Below are 23568 nucleotides of genomic sequence, written 5' to 3' on the forward strand. Positions count from 1 at the left end.
TGTCTATAAACTCCTCCTGACTTCCCTTCATTTGCTCATAACAATTCATATTCATTCAAAAATTTGATAAATTATTAATAATAAAAGGGGAAAAGAAGAAGGAAATTTCCATGGATTAACTTGTAAAAACCCATTAACTTACATTATGATCTACTTAACTTTTGGGGGGCCTATTTTCTTAGGAGACTCATGATTAAATTAGCTATCATGATTAATACTGGTAACACAGTTTCTAACTGGACAGCTAAACGAAGGCTGAATTAATTTCATTTGTAAAAATAACCCTGACCAAAAGAATCTTAAAATATACCAAATGACAGTTCTGATAATTTGGAAAGGTCCATAAATGGGTGCTTTAACTTAATAAATTGCTTACTTCAGTATCTACTAGTAAAGCACAATGGTGAGAGCTGTTGATAGTTAATTCTTATGGCAAAATTCTTCTTATTTTAATAATGTAGCTTTAACAAGAATTATGAAGAAGCCTATTATCTTCAATTATTAATTTCTAGAAATACAGAAATTATTTTTCTATAGGGGGGAAAAAGAGGCTTCATATACTCACCCCTTTATCTCCTCTTGTTTTAGAATTGAATTTCACTGTTTTTAAACGGGCTCGTTCTTTCTTTTCAACCCTGTCAAAGTATAGAATATTATTTTTTAAGTATACCAAACATATCTAAGGGTGTAACTAGAAATCATCAGAACTGATACTTTAATGTAGGGTATTTTTATATTCTAAACCTTCAGACGCCATCTAGGGTTGCATCTTAAATTAGAATTTCTGAAATGGAATACAAGGCTCATTTTATTACAAAACAAAACCACTTGTAAGTATCAAAATACAGTATATATGTGTGTATTTATGTAAGCACTCAATTCTGTAATTATACTGAAATTATTATGATGCACCATTTTTGAGCATAGCAATTTTCCTGTTTTCTGCTTGTTTTGTTTAGTTTAAATATTAGTGTAGCGGAGCATACATGCTAAAAATTAAGTGTAAGAGAGAGAAAGCAAATGGGGCAAAATGTTAACAACTGGTGAAAAGTAGGTGAAGGATATTTGGGTACTTCTTGTACTATTCCTGCATTTCTCTTGTCCTTACTTCTCTGTAGCTCTGAAATTTTTAAAAATAAAAAGGTCAGAAATAAAAAAAATTAAGCTTAACTCCAATGATATATTTGTATATACATACAGTAACCAATTAAAGTGTACAGAATAAAAAGTTTTAAAGTATCTTTGGAAGAATATACAAAAACTGGTAACCTTACTTTTCCCTATAGATGGGAAATGGGTGCTTGGCAAAAGGGGTTAAGATGAAGCCTGTATAGCTTTTAACTCTTGAATTTTGAACCTTGTTGAAGTGTTACCTATTCAAAATAAGCAAGCAAACAAAACTATATCAAAACAAATGTTTCATGTGGATTCTAACACCAATATGAATCTTGCAAAATTGCAGGTAAACTTTTATAAATCCTCAACATCAACACAGCAATTATGTTAGTATATAGTAGAAAAATCTACCAAAACAGCTTATGAATTAATGCATTTTCTTCATTACCTAGCTATACAGTTTTACTATGGGTAGAGAAGAACCTTAGCAATCATGGATTTAAAATTGTTTTTTTTTTTTTACTATTCCAGAACAATCCTGAGGGTCCATGATACGAGTAATTAATTTATAATTCTGCCTAGGCACTTACTGAGGTTGCTGCAAAACTAACATTCACAGAGAGAATATTTACAACTCAAAATGGCTTTGTTTTTTAATCATTATCTTGTTAACTAAACAGTTGAGTAATTTACACTGTGTTCATTTGTAAATATTGTTCCTGAAAGAAAGCTAAGACTTGTAGGAACTAAAATTCCCTGTGCTATTATCAGATGTAAAGATATCTAAGAGAGTTCTATTTAAGAAAATACAAATTTGAATACATTCAAGAATGTTATAGCATAATTAGTTGTCACTTCATGTTATATTTTAGGGGAGAAAAACTATATTCTACATTAATCATAAGTTTGGGAATCTGTCAAGGTCTCAAGACAATATCTCTTACCTAGCTTCTGCTTTAAAACCCAACCTTATAGAATTTTTATACAAAACGAAAAAAAATGTCTTTCTGTTAGGCAGAAAGAAATGAGCGGGATGAAAAGGAGAAAGGGCCCCCCTACAAAGATGACTCAGAGAGTTGATCAAATAGAGCCAGAAAGCCAGAAATGACTCAAATAGTTAATCAGATGAAGCCACATGGTTCAAAAGTGACTCAGGAAATGTCTAGGGTCTCCCCAGATAAGAAACATCAGAAGCCCAGGCACAGCACAGCCCCTGTCCCCATTTCACCAATCAGAACAAGCCTAGGGAGCTGACAGATGTCAATCAAGGACCTCTCTGCCCTGCCGAAACCATATAAAAAGAAGCCTCAGAATGAGCATCCAGGCCTGTCTTGTCTTAGGCAGGCCTGCCCTGTTACTCTATGCAGAGGGCATTAAAACTTACTTTGCTTTCTTGACTTTGGTCTCTCGTCTCACTGTATCTGACTTCCTTGCAACATTGAGCTGAGTCCTTTCCCTCCTAACATTTCCACCAAAGTTATCATATTTTGCCTTTGATGCAGGCACATGTAAAGCCTTTATAAGATATGAGGCTCCAAGGAATAAGACAATTTTTAGGAACTCTAACCTTGATATTTAAGATGTGAGGCTTCTATTGACTCAACAAGGCAAAGAGAAAGATTTCTGAATTTAACGCAACTATGTTCTATTCTAGGAAAAAAGTTATGCTGAGGGCTGCACTGCTAAAAGAGGAGTGGCTACTAAATTTAAGATCTGGCCAAACAGTTGGATCTTGTTAAATATATGGATCTAGCCAACAACAGTCATAAATCTTAAAATCACAATTACATATCTTGGTAATAACTTGATATTACTACTCTTCAAACTTCTACAATTAGGTATGCATATACAGGTAAAGGTTTATTAATAGGTATATGATTTGGCATACTTATTAATTATAGAGACTCTTAATAAGTATACATCCAACTCATTAGCAAGAATGGAACAAGTTTAGTATATTATATGATTCACCTAAGTAAAGTTAATTAACTAGCTATAGTAAACATTAATGTCTCACTAATGATTTTTACTGGCTATCTTATAGGGGTTCTCTAAGCTGGGATTCTTTTCAAAGACAGTCTGCACTTAACCACTTTGCCACTAGGTGGTAAGTATGCACCAATGAATCAGTATAATAAATGGTTAAAAGCAAAGAGGAAAGATCAGTAACTGTGCTGATAATTCCAAATTAGGGAAGAAAAAAGAGATGTGAAGCATATTACTAGACACTTCTAAAAGTTTTGCACTGACAACACTTTCATTTTTTAAGTCTAAAGGAAACAATCCTCAAAATCAAAAACCCTGAAAATTTAGGTTTTATCACTGCCTACATAGAAAAACTACAGAAGCTTTTCCCTTTCCCTCCAATGGTATGCATACATGGTGCAGTGACTTCAAGTATGCTTACTTTGTTTGTAGCAACTAGTAGGAGCTTTCATAGAAATTTCTGTATGGGGGCATCATATTGAGACAGGGACCCTGGGTTTACACAGAGTAGGATGAGGGCCCCCAGAAAAAGCAAGGTATGATAAGTACCATCAGAGCAATGTAAATATATGCAAAGAAACCCCCTATCAAAACTCTGTGTTAAACATTAAGCTCTAGAGTCATTCTTCAGTGAGATCAGTTAATATTCCCCAGGTAAAGGAAAGTAGCCCATGTTTTCTGCTACACTAATCATTTGTAAGATTCACTTTAGCATGCTAAAAGGCCCAGGTCTATGTGCTGTTTTTCCTCCTTAAGACCTGATCAGGTGATTTGCAACCTGGGCAATTAATAATGGCAAGCAAGCCCAACCATAAACAACATAGTAAAAGCGAGAAAGATTCCATCTTACATTGCCTTTTTTCTTTTATTAAGGTATCATTGATATACTCATGAAGGTTTCACAAGACAAACAAATTAGTTATTACATTTACCCTTATTATCGAGTCCCCCCCATACCCCATTGCAGTCACTGTCCATTAGTGTAGTAAGATGCCACAGAGTCCCTACTTGCTTAGATTGCCTTTTAAACTCTTTACTAAACAGACAATAACTCTGCATTATAGGGGGACAAGAAGAAGAGAGAGAAAAAGGGATAGAAACTGTCCTTGAAGAAATAATTGCTGAAAACTTCCCCAAGCTGGGGAAGGAAACAGTCTCTCAGACCATGGAAGCACACAGATCTCCCAACACAAGGGACCCAAGGAGGACAACACCAAGACATTTAATAATTAAAATGGCAAAGATCAAAGACAAGGACAGAGTATGAAAGGCAGCCAGAGAGAGAAAAAAGATCACCGAGAAAGGAAAACCCATCAGGCTATCATCAGACTTTTCAACAGAAACCTTATAGGCCAGAAGAGAATGGCATGATATATTTAATGCAATGAAAGGCCTAGAATGAAGAATACTGTATCCAGCATGATTATCATTTAAATTTGAAGGAGGGATTAATCAATTCCTAGACAACAAAACTTGAGGGAATTTGCCTCCCACAAACCACCTCTACAGGATATTTTAAGGGACTGCTCTTGATGGAAGCACTCCTGAGGCTAAGTAGATGTCACCAGAGAAAATAAAATCACAGCAAAGAAAGTAGACCAACCAAATACTAACTAAAGGCAAAAAATAAAATCAACTAGACACAAAAGCAGTGAAAGGAAACACAAAAGAGTACAGAATAAACACCTAACATATGAAGAGTGGAGAAGGAAGAATAAGAAGGGAGAGAAATAAAGAATCATCAGACTGTGTTTATAATAGCTTAATAAGAGAGTTAAAGTTAGACGGTTAGATAGTAAAGAAGCTACCCTTGAACACTGGTAACCACAAATCCAAAGCCTGCAATGGCAGTAAGTACATATCTATTGATAATCACCCTAAATGTAAATGGACTGAATATACCAATCAAAAGACACAGAGTAACAGAATGGATAAAAAAGAAGACCCATCTATATGCTGCTTATAAGAGACTCACCTCAAACCCAAAGACATGCACAGACTAAAAGTGAAGGGATGCAAAGGGTATTTCATGCAAACAATAGGGAGAAAAAAATCAGGTGTTGCAGTACTTGTATAAGGCAAAATAGACTTCAAAACAAAGAAAGTAACAAGAGACAAAGAAGGACATTATATAATGATAAAGGGGGCAGTCCAACAAGAGGATATAACCATTCTAAATATCTACGCACCCAACACAGGAGCACCGACATATATGAAACAAATACTAACAGAATTAAAGGAGGAAATAGAATGCAATGCATTTACTTTAGGAACCTTCAACACACCACTCACTCCAAAGGACAGATCCACCAGACAGAAAATAAGTTAGGACACAGAGGCACTGAACAACACACTAGAACAGATGGACCTAACAGACATCTATAGAACTCTACACCCCAAAGCAACAGGATACACATTCTTCTCAAGTGCACATGGAACATTCTCCAGAATAGACCACATACTAGGCCACAAAAAGAGCCTCAGTAAATTCAAAAAGACTGAAATTCTGCCAACCAACTTCTCAGATGTAGAACAAAAACAAAAACGCTCACAAACACATGGAGGGTTGACAACATGCTCCTAAATAATCAACAGATCAATGACCAAATTAAAACAGAGATAAAGCAATACTTGGAGACAAATGACAACAACAGCACAATGCTCCAACTTCTGTGGGACGCAGTGAAGGTTGTTCTAAGGGAAAGTATATAGCAATAGAACAGGCCTATTTAAAGAAAGAAAACATTCCCAAATGAATAGTCTAAAGTCACAATTATTGACACTGGAAAAGAAGTACAAATGAGGCCCAAAGTCAGCAGAAGGAGAGACATAAAAAAGATCAGAGAAGAAATAAATAAAATTGAGGAGACTAAAACAATAGAAAAAAATCAATGAAATCGAAGGCTTCTCTTTGTGAAAATAAACAAAATAGATAAACCCCTAGCCAGACTTATTAAGAGAAAAAGAGAATCTACACACATAAACAGAATCAGAAATGAGATAGGAAAAATCACGATGGATCCCACAGAAATACAAATAAGTATTAGAGAATACTATGAAAATCTATATGCTAACAAGCTGGAAAATCTAGAAGAAATGGACAACTTCCTAGAAAAATACTACCTTCCAAGACTGACCAAGGAAGAAACAGAAAATCTTAACAGACCAATTACCAGCAACAAAATTGAATCGGTAATCAGAAAACTACCCAAGAACAAAACCCCAGGCCAGATGGAGTCACCGCTAAATTTTATCAGACATATAGAGAAGTCATAATACCCAGTTTCCATAATGTTTTCCAAAAAATAGAAGCGGAGGGAATACTTCCGAGCTCATTCTATGAAGCCAACATCACTCTAATACCAAAACCAGGCAAAGACCCCACCAAAACAGACAATTATAGACCAATATCCATGATGAACACAGATGCGAAAATACTCAACAAAACATTAAGAAACAGAATTCAAAAATACATCAAGAGGATCATACACCATGGTCAAGTGGGATTCATCACAGGGATGCAAACATGGTACAACATTCGAAAATCCATCAACATCATCTACCATGTCAACAAAAAGAAGGACAAATACCACATGATTATCTTCATAGATGCTGAAAAAGCATTTGACAAAATTAAAATTCAACATCCATTCATGATAAAAACGCTCAACAAAATGGGTATAGAGGGCACGTACTTCAACATAATAAAGGCCACATATGACAAACCCACAGCCAAATCATACTTAACAGTGAGAAGATGAAAGCTTTTCACCTAAGATCGGGAACAAGACAGGGATGCACAGTCTCCCCACTGATATTCAACATAGTACTGGAGGTACTAGCTATGACAATCAGACAAAACAAAGAAATACAAGGCATCCAGATCGGTAAAGAAATCAAACTGTCACTATTTGCAGATGACATGATATTGTACATAAAAAACCCTAAAGAGTACTCCAAAACTACTAGAACTGATTTGGAATACAGCAAAGTTGCAGGATATAAAACAAATACAAAGAAATCTGTGGCTTTCCTATACACTAATGATGAACTAGCAGAAAGAAAAATCAGAGAAACAATTCCATTCACAATTGTATCAAAAAGAGTATAATACCTAGGAATAAAACTAACCAAGGAAGTGAAAGACTTATACCCTGAAAACTACAAGACACTCATAAGGGAAATTAAAGAGGACACTAACAAATAGAAAATCATCCCGTGCTCTTGGCTAGGAAGAATTAATATTTTCAAAATGGCCATCCTGCCTAAAGCAATCTACAGATTCAATGCAATCCCTATAAAAATAACCACCAGTATTCCTCAATGAACTGGAACAAATAGTTCTAAAATTCATGTGGAACCACAAAAGACCCTGAACAGCCAACGCAATGCTGAGAAGGAACAATAAAGTGGGGGGAATCTCACTTTCCAACTTCAAGCTCTAGTACAAAGCCACAGTAATCAGGACAATTTGGTACTGGCACAAGAACAGAGCCACAGACCAGTGGAACAGAAGAGAGACTCCAGATATTAACCCAAACATGTAAGGTCAATTAATATATGATAAAGGAGCCATGGACATGCAATGGAGAAATGATAGTTTTTTCAGCAGCTGGTGCTGGCAAAACTGGACAGCTACATGTAAGAGAATGAAACTGGATCACTGTCTAACCCCATACACAAAAGTAAATTCAAAATGGATGAAAGACCTGAATGTAAGTCATGAAATCATAAAACTCTTAGAAAAAAACATAGGCAAAAATCTCTTGGACATAAACATGAATAACTTCTTCATGAACATATCTCCCTGGGCAAGGGAAACAAAAGCAAAAATGAACAAGTGGGACTATATCAAGCTGAAAAGCTTCTGTGCATCAAAGGACATCATCAACAGAACAAAAAGACATCCTACAGTATAGGAGAATATATTCATAAATGACAGATCTGATAAAGGCTTGACATCCAAAATATATAAAGAGGTCATGCACCTCAACAAACAAAAAGCAAATAATCCAATTAAAAAACAGGCAGAAGATCTGAACAGACACTTCTCCAACAAAAAATTTCAGATGGCTAACAGGCACATGAAAAGATGCTCTGCATTGCTAGTCATCAGAGGAATGCAAATTGAAACCACGATGAGATATCACCTCCCACCAGTAAGGACAGCCAACATCCAAAAGACAAACAACAAGTGTTGGATGATATGGAAAAAGGGGAACCCTACTCCAGTGCTGGTGGGAATGCAAATTAGTTCAACCATTGTGGAAAGCAGTATGGAGTTTCCTCAAAAACCTATAAATAGAAATACCATTTGACCTGGGAATTTCATTCCTAGGAATTTACCCTAAGAATGCAGGAGCCCAGTTTGAAAAGGCCATATGCACCCCTATGTTTATTGCAGGACTATTTACTATAGCCAAGAAATGGAAGCAACCTAAGTGTCCATCAGTTGATGAATGGATAAACACCATGTGGTACATATACACAATGGAATATTATTCAGCCATAAGAAAACAAATCCTACCATTTGCAACAACATGGATGGAGTTAGAGAGTATTATGGTCAGTGAAATAAGCCAAGTGGAAAAAGACAAGTATGAAATGATTTCACTCATATGTGTAGTAGAAGAAGTAAGTAGAAATCTGAAGGAACAAAACAGCAGCAGACTCATAGAACCTAAGAATGGACTAACAGTTACCAAAGGGAAAGGGACTGTGGAGGGTGAGTGGGAAGGGAGGGATAAGGGGGAAAAGGTGTATTACAATTAGCACACATAATATAGTCGGGGGCATGGGGAGGGCTGTACAACCCAGAGAAGACATGTAGTGATTCTACAGCATTTTACTACGCTGACGGACAGTGACTGTAATGGGGTATGTGGTGGGGAGTTGATGATGGGGGGAGTCTAGTAACCATAATGTTGCTCATGTAATTGTAGATTAATGATAACAAAAGAAAAAAACAAAACAAAAACCATGAAGTTGTATCCCCAAATAAGGAGACTTGATTTTAAAACAAAAACCCCTCAGAATCCTTTAGCTTTAAAAAAAAAAAACTCCTAGACAGTCCATGACCACGGCCTCTCTTGCCCACTCCTGGAATGAGCCAGGAGCTCTGTCCTCTCACTTTCCCTCTAAATAAAAGACTCTCTCTTGATCTTCTACTTTGAGTGTTTGCAAAGTTCATTCTTCAACTCTGTGAACAAGAACCCCGGCATCAGTATTTCTAGTTATATCACTGATCATAACATCAGGTGAATAAAATTGTATGGTTGTGAAGCATAATATGGAAAACCAAGCATGAAATTAAAATCACTTCCTCAGTAAAACAAATTTAAAGGAACAGCAATTATTTAGGTTGCCCAGCTTTCAAGTGGTTAAGATTTAACAAACATCTATTTACCTGCGTTTACTAGGAATCACCCCAACTTCATCACTCTCACCACCTGGTGTAACCTGCCTGGCTTGCCACCATTCATCATCAGAAGCATTAATGACATGGAGGATATCTCCAAATTTGAAGTTCAGTCCTTGACTGGGAAGGCCACTGTCTTTAGTCTTGTCGTAATCAAAAAGGGCTCTAGAAGAAAAAAGTTCATAATTATTAATTTGGTATAATTATATTACTAGTATTAAATAAACATAGGATTCTATAAATATATATAATCTGAGCACAAAATTAAATAATATACCACACTAGGCAAAATAATAGCAAGCTCTATTTTGTATTATATACAAAAAGACAACAAGACAAAGAGAAGGAACAGCAAATTAACTTGCTATGGTAATGGTTTATTAGGTATACTACCTTATTTTTCTCAATATTGTATGAGAAATTTAAAAAATGCTTTAGGTACAATCCAATGGCAACCTATACTAAATTCTAAAGTGAAACACATATAAGGGTTGCTCTAAGTTATAAAAAAGTAAAGATTAAGAAATACTCTTCTCTTTATTTTGACTAGACCAACTTGCAAAAACAAACTCCCTGAAAGATTTAGTTGATTAATTGTGAACTGTTAAGACTAAATCAACAGAGTGCTGTTTTTTCCAGTTAATTTTTCCTTCCATTTGTTCATAAATCAGCATCTTACTACACTGACGGACAGTGACTGTAATGGGGTATGGTATGTGGTGGGGAGTTGATGATGGGGGAGTCTAGTAACCATACAAACTAGAGTCAATAACAATGATGAAAACTAACTACAGATGACTTTAACAACTGCCAAATATTTTGGAAAAAATACTGTATTAATTTAAGATAGCAATTGCAAATGTTAAGAATATTTTAAAATTTGATAGAAACATATGTATCCCACTACTTGATTAATTCATAGACAATATTTAAACAAATTTAATTATTACAGCCAAAGTAATTCTCTCAAGAGTACAGGAAAGGTTCCCAGCCATTATATTTATAATACAATTTATTCACCCTTTTTTTCTAATTTGGCAACTGGTAATTAAGATATAAATCACATTCCCTTTCATGCTACTCAACTTTTTCTTGAAATAAAACTGAAGAGGAGTGGAATTATTTGATGGCTAACTAGTTATTATTTTTCAAATGTGTTCTTTCACATCTTCTCAGGGGCTAATGGAGTGAAGGAAGTAGGTGGGATAAAAGTGGGAAGGCTTACTTAAACATATATTAAAACATATATAAATATGTTGGGTTTTTATTTGAAGAAAAAATTCTATAGCTGAAAAATAAAATTATAAATGATAAAACGCTAAGTCATTACTTCAATAAATTCTGAACCCTAAGGAAGTGTCTTTTTATTGGAAGAATTTGGCTAACCTCAAGTAATAAAAAGTTTGATAGTCATTTACTAAAAACTTATTTTAAAAGGTAATGAAGTAGATAAGACAAAGATGATGAAGATAGAAATATATATAAAATGGAAAAAATGTACCACAAGAGGTGGAACAAATGACAAAAGATATTCAGAAAAGGGGAAATACAGTATCTTAACATTTTTATTATCATAAATTAATCCTTTGAATTACAAAGTAATATAACTATAGTATTGATGAGTAATGGATAAAAGAAATCACCCACGAACTCCACTCCCTGTGCTACTACCATATAAACTTTGTCTTTTTAAATATATTTGATTCATTAAAAAAGAACCCATGGAATGCTTATGTGAGTTATTAATCATAGAGTACAATGAGCATCTGTTAATCTATCATCTGACCCAAGACTATGCATAAAACTTTTATCAGTAATTCAGGTTCACCTATGTACTTTTTTCCTTGATTGTTCTTCCCTGTGATTAAGAGTTAAGCACTATTAGAAGGTAATCACCATTTCATTTTGAATACGCTTATTATTTCCTTGACCTGTACTCTTTTTTGCTGGTTCGATTTTATTACATATATGTGGATGACTAAGTAATTATGTATGGTTTTACTTGTTTCAGAGCTTTACAAAAAGGTATACTGTACATAGTCTTCTGTAGCCCTGTTTTTTTGTTTTTTATTTTTGAAAGGAAAAAAATATATATATATATTTACTAAAAAAAAAGAGCCATAAAACTTCCAATTAACTATGGTAGACTGGCTACATGTGCCTATTTCTTCTCCATCTTGAAACTCACTAAAATGACATAAGAAAAAACAAATACAAAAAAGAGATAACAATAGGAGAAAAGAGAGTTTAGTGTTTTGTGATGATGGTAACTCAATTTAACAGAGTGGAGGAAGCTCTAAATGGGATGCCTGAAGAGAGGGATACTGATAGAAGATTTACTCTGTATGACCCTATAGGTATTATCAAGGCAGGTAGGGATAAGTTACAGTAGTCGAAACAGAAGAACTGGTGGAAGCACTGTATTTATATACATACATACATATAATATATAATATACTCAGGCTCTTCAGGCCCCTTTTCTTCTTCCTAATCCCAAAGAAGACCTGAGGTTTCGTTTCTAAAGAAGTTAAATTTGAGAAGCTCTGTAGTATGGAACCTGGTGGGGAGGTGGAATATGCTGGGTTGAAAAAAGATGGATTGAAAAGAAATCTGCACACTGAAAAGTGAAATTCTAGGTTGTGGTTTATATTGCAGGCAAGAGATTAAGGATTCTTTTCTAGAGATATTTAATGACCCCAAAGAAAGGAATTACATGGGTGGGAGAGGGCAATGAAAAAGCCAATTATTTTCCAGTTAAATCCACTAGCTTCATTCTCTATTCATAAGACTAGAAAACAAGGATCACTAAATATTTAAAGATTACCTCACATATAAAAAGCTAAAGGAAAAATAAAATGAGAGCTAGAAAAAAGGAATACAGAGAATGTAAATAATTTGAGAAGTGAGAGAAACATTAGAGAAACATGAGAAGATATGCCTATGAAATAAAATGATGATGACAAAAAGATTAAATGAAAGTAAGAAAAAATAATATAGGGTATCACACCCTCCCTACACTTAGATTTCTCTGTCAAGATGAAGGCAAAATAAAGTCATTTTCAGATATGCTAAGACTCAAAAAGTACCTCCCACACACCCTCTTCTCAGGAATTTACTGGAGGATGTGCTCTGGTAAAAAAAAAAAAGCAAATTGAGAAAGAAGAAAATGTGGAATCTAGGGAACAGACTGACACAGTGGCACACTAAAGGGAATGAGATAATGGCAAAGGCAAGTCCCATATGAGAGCTATACAACAAGTTTATAGAGGGCAACTAGTCCAGACTAGAGCAGAAAGATGGAAAAAACCCAAATTGATAAGACTATATGTATGACCATGTGAAAATTTCTAGAGAGTCTATTAGAAGATAAAGAAAGATATTTAGTAATAAGTACATGGAAAATTAAGCAAATGAAAATGAGACAATATATTAAGTCCAGGAAAAATGAAGGATTGCCAAAGAAAAGAAGCATGATCATAATATACTACTTGACTGAAAAATGACAGAGTATTACACAGTCACATGACTCTAAATGCTAGTAATTTTATTAACAATGACAGGACTATGTTTGAGTGATAGGGGAAGAGGCAGAATAAGTGGTTTAGTGTGGGAGAAAATGTTCTTGGCTACTACGACAGTAAGTCCATAATATCAAAAATTTTAAACTAGAAAATAGCAGTCTATCTATATCATTTAGAAATCTGAGGTAAAGGCAAGGGCATTTGCTAGGAAAATGGAGGATGATTGCTTCTAGAGAATGAAATTGGGGATGGCTGGGAGTTGATGGTTATTTTTCATTGTAAGTCTTTTGGTTAAATATAATTTGTAAAAATAATGTATTGCTTCTCTAAAAATAAAAATAATAAAAAGATGACTCATTAAATGCACCTAAAACAAGTATAACCTAATGTTTTGATTTTTATGCCTTTGTAAGGATTTAATAAATCACACATAAAGGCAACACCTGTTCATTAAACTGAACAGAAAATATAAATAAATGAAAAAAAGAAGAGTATAAACAAAAATCTACGATTTTCTTTTTTCTGTGGATAACTATATAAAAATACTTTTGAAGACTTTGGAAAAGAAGGGTTTAATAAATTGCAAGAATTAGTGGGAGGAAAGAAAAATATGATACATTAAGAATTCCCAGATCATTGGCAGGACAGAAGTAATGAAAGGGGTAGAAATAGAACAAGAGAAGAAAGTGAGAAGTTTCTTTTCATTATGTATCAGAATAAAATTCTTAAAGAGACAACATGTCCTATCATATGTAATAAACAAGCAGAGAATGTGCTTGTGTGTATATATTTAGACACATGCAAAAACATATATGGGATGCATGTTAATTTTATGTAACATATCATCTCTCATAAGAGGATAAATAAAACATTAGGAACAGCTCTCCAATGGGATCAGAAGGAATGGGAGAATAATAATGAAGAATGGTACACATTACTTGAGTAATCAACTAAAGTTAAAACGTAGTATAATGAAGTGCGCAGTAAAACCTCTACTAAAAAAAAGTAAATGGAATGCAAATAAACAGGATATCTGTATTAAGCCTTACTAGCCCATGAAATGAAAAAGAACATTTTATATATTGACAGTAACTGTTTAATATTACTAAATTTATGCTGCCACATTAATTAATATGTTACAGAAAAATAACGTTTGTCTTCTCCTAAGTGTTTAAAAAATATATATTGAACTGCTGGTGGGTACGTAAACTAGTTCAACCACTGTGGAAAGCAATACGAAGGTTCCTCAAAAAACAAAAAATAGACATATCATTTGACCTGGGGATTCTACTCCTAGGAATTTACCCAAAGAAAAAAAACTTCTCAGATTCAAAAAGACATATGCACCCCTATGTTTATCGCAGCAATATTTACAATAGTCAAGATATGGAAGCAACCTAAGTGTCCATCAGTAGATGAATGGGTAAAGAAGATGTGGTACATGTATACAATGGAATTCTATTTAGCCATAAGAAAGAAACAAATCCTACCATTTGCAACAACATGGATGGAGCTAGAGGGTATTATGCTCAGTGAAATAAGTCAGGCAGAGAAAGACAAATACCAAATGACTTCCTCATTTGTGAAGTATAACAATGAAGCAAAACTGAAGGAACAGAGTAGCAGCAGACTCACAGACTTCAAGAAGGGGCTAGTGGTTATGAAAGAGGAGGGGTTGGAGGGGAGGCTGGGTGGAGAGGGAGGGAGAAGAGGATTGTGGGGTGTCATGATTGGCACACATGGTGTGTGTGGGTCACAGGGAAGATAGTGTAGCTCAAAGAAGACAAATAGGGACTCTGTGGCATCTTACTACACTGATGGACAGTGACTGCAATGGAGTATGGCGGGGGACTCAATAATAAAGGTGAATATAATAACCACATTGCTTTTCTTGTGAAACCTTCATAAGAGTGTATATCAATGATACCTTAATAAAAAAAATATATATTAGCAATTTCCCAAATCTGTATTCTTTACTGAGGCTAATCACAATGTAAGCTATTATTTACATATGCTCTCTTTGCTATTATGGAGACTGCCATAGTAGTTAAATGTTACTCAAATAGAGAATATTTCATTATAAAAGGACGCAGGTAAGTATGTGTTGGATGATATGATACATCAAGCTACAATAAAGTCACTCAGTAAAATGTTACCTTAAAAAAATTTCTAGTCCCTATTTATTCTGTCTTTATCATACTAGCATTATTCAAGGAATCGTAACTGTTATTAACAGTTATAGTAATACTCCAACACCTGAAAGACTGTCAGGAATTCAACTACATTTTTCTGTAGTACATTTGCAATACATTTTTCTCTAGTAAAGCTAAGTCAGCCATAGTGAAAAACCTGAAAGAATTTGCATACATAATTAATTAAGGATTGACATAATTAGAAGTAAAAAAATTTACCTGACATAGAGGGATCGCTTCTGGCTAGTTCGAAGAGAACCTGATCCTGAACTAATGCTACTATTCATCATCTGCTCCCGTAAGTCATGTATTTTGGCCTCAAAACGACTGTATTCTGATGGAAGAAAAAGAGAAATTTACATTTTGTGTTCTAAAAAAATAAGTTACTTGGAGATAAAGTATTAAATATGTAAGCTTTTACAGATGATTCCATATGGTTAGAACCATAAAAGAATAATAATCTTCAAATTTCAAAAGAATCAATAATCTTCTAAGTGTACCATAAACTAGAATTAGCTGAATTTGAATTTTCTCATACGCTAAAGTTTGTATCACATAATCAATTAAAAGACAATTCCCATTCATCAAATAGTAGTATCAATCTTACATTAGCATCTAGTTTTACTATAAATATAAAAAATGAAAAATCAGATTTATTCTAATTTTAACACTCAAAAAAAGAAATGTACAAAAATTTACACCAGATGCTTTGTTTACTGAGTTCTTCCCCATGAGGAAATCAGTTAGTCTAAAGTTTTTAAACACAGAACTTGTGCAGGGTCCAAAATATGGGAAAAATATGGTTTAAAAAGCTGATAGGTGAAATTAAATTTACTTCAACTCATTTTATAACTTACACATTTTCAAAATGCCAAAAAAAGATATAAAAGCAATCTGAAGTCAAAGTGCTAAGAAATTTTATACACAAAAAGAAGTATGATTTTGAAGGTGGACAATTTTAAATTATACCATATATTAAAAACTACTAAGTCTACTAATAAAAATTTTAAGCACTTTTAAAAAAAATATTGCAATGCAATGGTTGTATACACTTATACCTTTTTCTCTACAATAAACAAGTTATTTTACAGACAATTGTCAGTTCCTATCAGATTTTCTTAAAAAAGCAGTCTTACAGCAACAGCAATAACTTGTCTGGGAGTTTGTGTAGTGTGAGAAGAGTTAAGGTTGATTACTGTTGAGTTATTCTTCTCACCACAGTCATCAAGTTTGTTTTATGGTTACTAAGATTAACGGAAGCAACATTCATAAAAAAACTCAAAAACATTTAAAAGCTCACAATAATATGTAATAAAACATTCTTTTAAAACAATAGAAAATTTAAAATAAAAACATCAGTAGCCTGAGTAATATATATCCATTACAATTCAACAATTATCAATTTATAGCATTTTTTAATCCAATATTACATTCACAAGTCTTAAAATAGTAACATCAACACTATGACATGATTACTGAGAATAGTTGACTGTTTTCCTTCCTTCTTTGTATCCTTAGAATATAGCCTACTAGAAATATACAATTGAATTACTACTTTAAGGTCATTTGGAATAGTTCCTTCCAAGCTGTTAATGGTACCAACTGGATATACAGTAAGTTCATTTGCTCTGTTTTTATTTTCAACTTCAATTTTTAAGGGTTGCTGCTTTTTAAAATTTTCACTACTTTTATAGGTAGGTAAAGTCAAATCTACAAAGCAGGACATTAAAATAAATATTTATATATATTTAATAAAATACATATTTTTATATGTAAAAAGTATAAATTTAGTATATAAATATATAAAATTTGTATACTAATATATTGTATATATGATATACATATATATAATTCTAAAGATAACTTTTTGTCTTTTGGCCCCCTATTATGAGCAATCTACCCAGCTGATTTGAAGTATTATCCTTCTATATCCAGTTAAAAACTTCAAAGCAATCATAAAGCTTATTCTATTTTCATATTATCTTCAAATTCTCTCATTTTCTATAACCATCTTTATCAAAACTCTCAGAGCATATAGTCTTTTCATATAATACACTCTTTTCCTTGTAACTTTGTAATTAACGGCTAACACCAATCCTTATATCCATCAGTTTGAGTGTCTTAAGTTAGTTCCTTCTTCTCAGGAAGGGTTTACTGAACAGTGTTACCCAAATTCTTTGATAACATTTGTTTGCAGCCTTTCTATGTGAAAGCCTGTTTGACTCAAGTTTTTTTTTCAGTATGTTGAGTCCACTGTCTTCTATAAACCACTGCTGATCAAGTTCTGATAACAAACTCAAGGGGCACTTTTTTTTTTGGCCTGGAATTCCAATGATTTTTTCTTCTTTTAATTCTAATAATTTTATTAGGATATTTCTCAGTGTTGTTTATCACTGTAGGTACATGGAATGCTCTTTTGAAATGCAGTTTGAAAAAATTTTTAAATTTTAGCAAAGTTTCCTTGTTTATGTATTTGTAGTATTCTGTTGCATTGTTTTGCTTTACACTTTGAAATTCCTATTATATATGTTGTTGAATATTCTTTACCTACTTTCTATATGTCACTCTCAAATCCTTTTTTATTCTTATCAATATATTTTTTAAAGATTGAAGCAATCAGAAACTTTTTCCTGAACAATTTGAGAGTAAGGAACTTGCTACCCTGATGCCTCATTTCCCTTGAATACTTCAATGGATATTTCCTAAAAATAAAGATATTTTCTCATTTAAACACAAAACCATCAAAATCGAGAAAGTAGCATTAACACATTACTACCACTGAATCCTCACATTCCCCTAAAGTTTCCACAATAATACCTTTTATAACAGAAGGATCCAATTCAAAATCGTGAGTTGTTTTATCTTTTTAGTTTCCTTCAGTCAGAACAGTTCCTCAGTCTTGGCACTCATACCGTTGAAGACTACAGGTCAATTGTTTTGTAGAATGTCTCTCACTTTATGTTTGTCTGATGTTTCCACACAATTAGATTCAGGTTATTCAACTTTAGTTTCAGGTGCTGTTCTCAAATTGGCCCAATGCATTCTGTAGTGAGTACCGACTGGCTTTTGGGCTTCATCTGTTCCTTGCCCTTGTACATATGCTGATGTCATACAGTCTTTTGGCTGTTGATATCCTTGTTTATACCTGCTTTACTTTGGGGTTCATGGGGATACCTTTTCATCTAGTTTTGCTCAAGAACTGTTACTAAACTTTGGGTTTTGTTATCCTATTTTTTTCCCCCGCAGGTGGGAAGGGGAGAGTTCTGGGTGATTCAGCTTTATTTTTATTTATTGTCTCCATTTTATTTCCTTTTTATTAATTTTTTTCTTAATTGAAGTATACTTGACATACAATATTATATTAGTTTCAGGTATGACAGCACAGTGAATTGACAATTATATACATTATGAAGTACTTACCTTGATAAGCATAGTTATATTCTCTCACTGGTTATTTACCATATTATTGACTATATTCCTTAAGGTGTACTTATTTATTTTGTAATTGGAAGTTTGGACCTCTTTATTCCCTTTACCTATTTCGTCCATCCCCCTACCCTCCACCTGCCTTTGGCAACCACCAGTTCTCTGTATTTGAGTCTATTTCTGGTTTTGTTTGTTTTATTTTTTTAGATTCCAGATATAAGTGAAATCATATGGTATTTGTCTTTTTCTGACTTATTTCACTTAACAACCTTTAGGTCCATCCATGTTGTTACAAATGGCAATATTTCATTCTTTTTTTATGACTGAGTAGTATTTCATTGTGTACATATACACTACATCTTTTTTATCCATTCATCTACTGATGGGCACTTAGACTGTTTCCATATCTGGGCTATTTTAAATAATGCTGCAGTAAACACAGGGGTGCATCTATCTTTCTGAATTGGTGTTTTTGTTTTCTTTGGGTAAATACCAGAAGTGGAATTACTAGGTTGTCTAGTATTTCTATTCTTAATTTTCTGAGGAACCTCCAAACTATTTTCTATAATGGCTACACCAATTTATATTCCCACTAATTGTGCATGAGAGTTCCCTTTTCTCCATATCCTTACTAACACTTGTAATTTCTTGTCTTTTTGATGCTAGCCATTCTGACTGGTATGAAGTATATCTCTGTAGTTTTGATTTTCATTTCCCTGATGATTAATGGTGTCAGAGTATCTTTTCCTGTGTCTGTTGGCCATTTGTATATATTTTATGGGCAATTCAGCTTTAAATCTACCATCTTATTTTGTATTTTCTATTTTCCCCACTGTTCTATGATTCCATTATTTTAGTGGCTATCCTTCAAAATTATTAGGAAGTGATGAGTTTTCAATATTTCATTACTTTCATTTTTAACTTTTAATCTTTTAAATACAATTTATTTGTATTTATATAATTTTATTTTTAATAATGGTTGTGTTTAACAACTTGCTTACAAAGTTCCTGAAAATTTAACAATTGGCTCTTGTAAACCAGCACATCATTGCTCTGATAAAAAAGCAGCTTTTGTGTTTCTTTAGCTCTGTGAGTTCCCAGTTTTCCTTTACTTTTTTTTGGATAATTTCTTACTGACCCACAGCTCTGTGATGCTTGTAATGAGATATTCACTGTATTTCATGTAGCATTATTAGTTGTTTGCAGCAAGTTTGCTGACAAGATTAACAGAAGTTTCAGTGATTTAAAATAATTTACATTATAGAAATTAAAAACCTTTCTACAAAAAGAACACATTACTTTTTATGGTGAGGCAGAAAAATACTCTTTTCTAAGAAGTAACTAAGTTATAACAAAACAGTTAATACAAAGTCTCAGATATTCAACACTTAAGCATAGTCAATTCCTAATAATTTCTTAAATTTGTGCATTATTTTCATATTTACGGTCTTACTATTAACAATTTCTCATAACCATCTGTCAAGAACACATTTCAACACTTTCCTTGAAGTTATTTTTCCTTTAAACCTCCCATTTCATTCACCTAGCTAAGATTCCTATTTTTCCCTTGTTTCAAGTTAATTCATAAGTTCAACTCTATCAATTTTCACCTTATACTCATCCTGGGTATGATTTCTTCATTTAATTTTGGAGGAAGAGTTTAATTTCTTTTTTCAGTTAGGTCATTTGCATCCCTCTCCTAGAAATCACATCAAAACTCATTTCAGGAAAGCTACCATTCTGAGAGAGCTAAAATGTTATATAGGAGATTTTCTCCATTCAGCATTTCAGAAATTCCTGAACCAAACTATATTTCTTGCATGAAATGTATTACAAAGCTCTGAACTGCTGGCCATAAATTAAATAATCTGCATATGCCTGTAAGATAAGAGATAGTGATTAAAAGGTGGTTCTCTATTTTATTTCCCTTTTCTATGGGAAACATTTAGAATTCTAGACTCTTATAAAAGAAGAAAAACTTTTCTTCTTCCCTTTTAGTGTCAGTGTCTGGGATCTGTAAATTAAACTGACAAAAGACAGGTGAGAAAGGTTTATTTTGTAAGTTAATTCATAAGTTCAAGTTAATTCATAAGTTCAGCTCTACGTTCTCACCCAAACATTTAGAAGTGAGAAGATGGAAGATAGGAGAGGAGAATGGGGAGAAACTGTAGCACCCCCCATTCTCTTTTAAACTTGAAATCCCAACTATGAAAATTAAAACTGAATTAAACACAGAGCTTTGAGAGCAACAACTCTCAAGTAATTAATATTTTGATTTTCCAGAGAAGAAAAAGGGGAGATTTTTGAGTAGGAAGGTAGGCTGGTTGTTTTAAATAGTAGAGAAGGATAGAAAGATACAGGAAGGAAAGCAGGATTAAATAAATCTTTAGATTAGGAACCTGCTACAGAAAATCACTATAAGAGACAGAAAAATGCTTACAAAGAAATGCCACTATTCAGTCTCCACCTCTCCTTTCTTTGGTTGTTACCAGAAGTAATAACAGAAACAAAATGAGACTGGGGTTAAAACTTCACAGCTGCAACTAAGATTTAAATTAAAGCTTCGAAACTCAGAAAAGTTAAGTGCTCTGCTTAAACCTCTCAACTTTTCTAAACTTCAGTTTAGTCACTTGAAAATTAGGTATGATACTACCAATTGCAAATATTTTTACTCTTGTGAAAACGAAATAAAATACTTCATAAATTTAAGACATAACCAAAGTGAAAGAGTAAATAATGTAAGCTTAATTCCCTTTTACTTCTTTTTCCTTTATAATATCATTGTAATAAAGTTAATGTTTTTTCTGAACCAAAAATACAGATTTAAAGTTTGGTACAGTATACATGAGGAATAATGAAGTAATATATTTGAGGTTATGGCTTTTCATGAAGGGAGGTAGCTTCAGTGTATGGTTTAGAGAGTGAGTTCAAGATGTTGCGACCCAATGGAAAACCCAGACTTCATAAAGATTATTTTAAGAAAGATTTGAGATTGAACAAATGCAGAAAAACACTTTCTTGGGAGTTTTCCTTATCTGACTAAAAGCAGCAACTTCTGGGAAACAAGGATATCATAAATCTACTGTCCTGGGGAGTTTCATGGCCCTGAAGAAGATAGAAAAGACCACTCATATCTGTACAGACACACATTATCATCACAAACTTAGTCCTGAAAATTAATTTGTCTTTCCTAAGGAAACCTATTGTTTTTCCCATGGAAAGCTTTTCTCCCTACTCCCTTTCCCACACAACATTACATATATATATCTTTAACCTTTTAATGAGCCAGCTACTTCTTTTGTTGGCTCTCTGTATAAATACTAAATAAATCTTTCTCACCTGTCTTTTGTTAGTTTAATTTACAGGTCCCAGACACTGACACTAAAAGGAAGAAGAAAAGTTTTTCTTCTTTTATAAAAGTCTAGAAGAAATCTTAACTACCTAACAGCCGTGTACTGGCAAGTTACTTAACCTTTTTGTGCCTTAGTTTACTCAACTGTAATGTAAAATGGAGATAACAGTGCCTACCTTGTAGGGTTTTCTGGGAATTAGGAGTTGGTAAATGTAACATGGCTAGTACCATGATTGGCACATAATATTTCTATTAGATTCTACCACCCAACCTGTAAGAGATTCTTTACCTATAGACCAGAAACTATTTGTCAGAATTTTGTAACTTCTGGATATGGAGTCAGAAACTAGCACAGTAATTTCAGTGTCCATGTTTGATTTCTGATTATGATTCCCCAAAATGTTTAGTAGAAAATATCTTAAAAATGAATTGTTGCTTGTCTTTGGAGTTAGCAAAATTTAGAGGAATTAAATGCCTTATAGATATTATTTTTTCATTCTTGGAGTCTAGGTAATAAAAAATCAAAGTACAGAAGCTGAAAAACCTGTAACAGTATTTTATGGAAAACTAATAGCCAAGTTATAGATCCTAAAGGATAAAAACCCAAAAGCGTAGTTCTTTGTTCTTTGTCTCTTTGTATGTATGTATGTCCAATTAATAATGAAGCAGATAATCACAAAGGATTCATAATTAGTAAAGTAAAAATACCAACTGCAAATAAATGATTATCATAGTGTCAGGTGACTGCTTTTGTATTACTTAAATTAGCCAGCTCACTGAAAAGAACAGCTGAGTCTTCAACTTGTATCTTTGGTCCTCATAGCAGTTACATATTGATGATATGCAATATGTGTTTTTTAAAAAAAAGTGCTATGCAACAAAAATACATTTGTTAAATATACATAATATTAAAACAAATCATAAAGTCATTGTGTCACTCACTAATAAACAAACAAGGTAAGTAGCAATACAGCAAGGAGGACAGGTGAGTTTTCAAAGTATCCAAAACATGCTTTAAAATTTTAACTTTCCTATCTTTGGTCTTCTGTTATTCTTTACCTAGGATGTCATTTCTTGTCTCTACCCATCTAAATTCTATTCATTCTTGAGGTTACCAGTTAGGCCCCCTCTATGGCATCTTTTCTTATGTCAGGCAACATGGTTTATATCCTATCCTTTTGAATTCCTAAGGTAATGTCTATCTATTATGCTCTACTTGTGCTTACCTTGTGTTTATTAGGCAATGGTATCACAGCTGTGGCAAAAGAACACAGGATACACCAACTCTGCCAGACTAATAAGCACTCATCAAAATATTCCCAGTGAAAAGTATCTAGATTTTGAAGGCTGTAGACCTGGGACTGAATCCTAGCTATGACTAGCTTTGTTATATGAGTCTATTTCATTGTCTGTATAGAGGGATATAGCTACATGCTTCAGAAAGCTCTAGTGGCAGGCTTAAATAAATAATAAACAATAGGCACCTGAACAAATATACAAACTCTGTTAAGTGTTATAAAGGAAAAATTTCAGTGCTATAAGAAATGGAATCATGAG

The 23568-nt window shown here is 33.3% G+C and overlaps 1 protein-coding gene across 18 annotated transcripts in view; it reads right to left on the bottom strand.

The window, feature by feature from the left end:
- Nucleotides 1-23568, bottom strand: part of DLG1 (discs large MAGUK scaffold protein 1) — a 318440-nt gene that overhangs the window by 43633 nt on the left and 251239 nt on the right. For all 18 annotated transcript variants that reach the window (XM_073231852.1, XM_073231851.1, XM_073231856.1 and 15 more), the window contains 3 exons: nt 15453-15567; nt 9509-9685; nt 566-635 (listed from right to left, as the gene is read on the bottom strand). In XM_073231852.1, the coding sequence (XP_073087953.1) occupies nt 566-635; nt 9509-9685; nt 15453-15567 (362 nt within the window). The remainder of the gene's footprint in view (nt 1-565; nt 636-9508; nt 9686-15452; nt 15568-23568) is intronic.

This window comes from Manis javanica, chromosome 3 (assembly GCF_040802235.1).
Source record: "Manis javanica isolate MJ-LG chromosome 3, MJ_LKY, whole genome shotgun sequence".
Taxonomy (NCBI): Eukaryota; Metazoa; Chordata; class Mammalia; order Pholidota; family Manidae; genus Manis; species Manis javanica.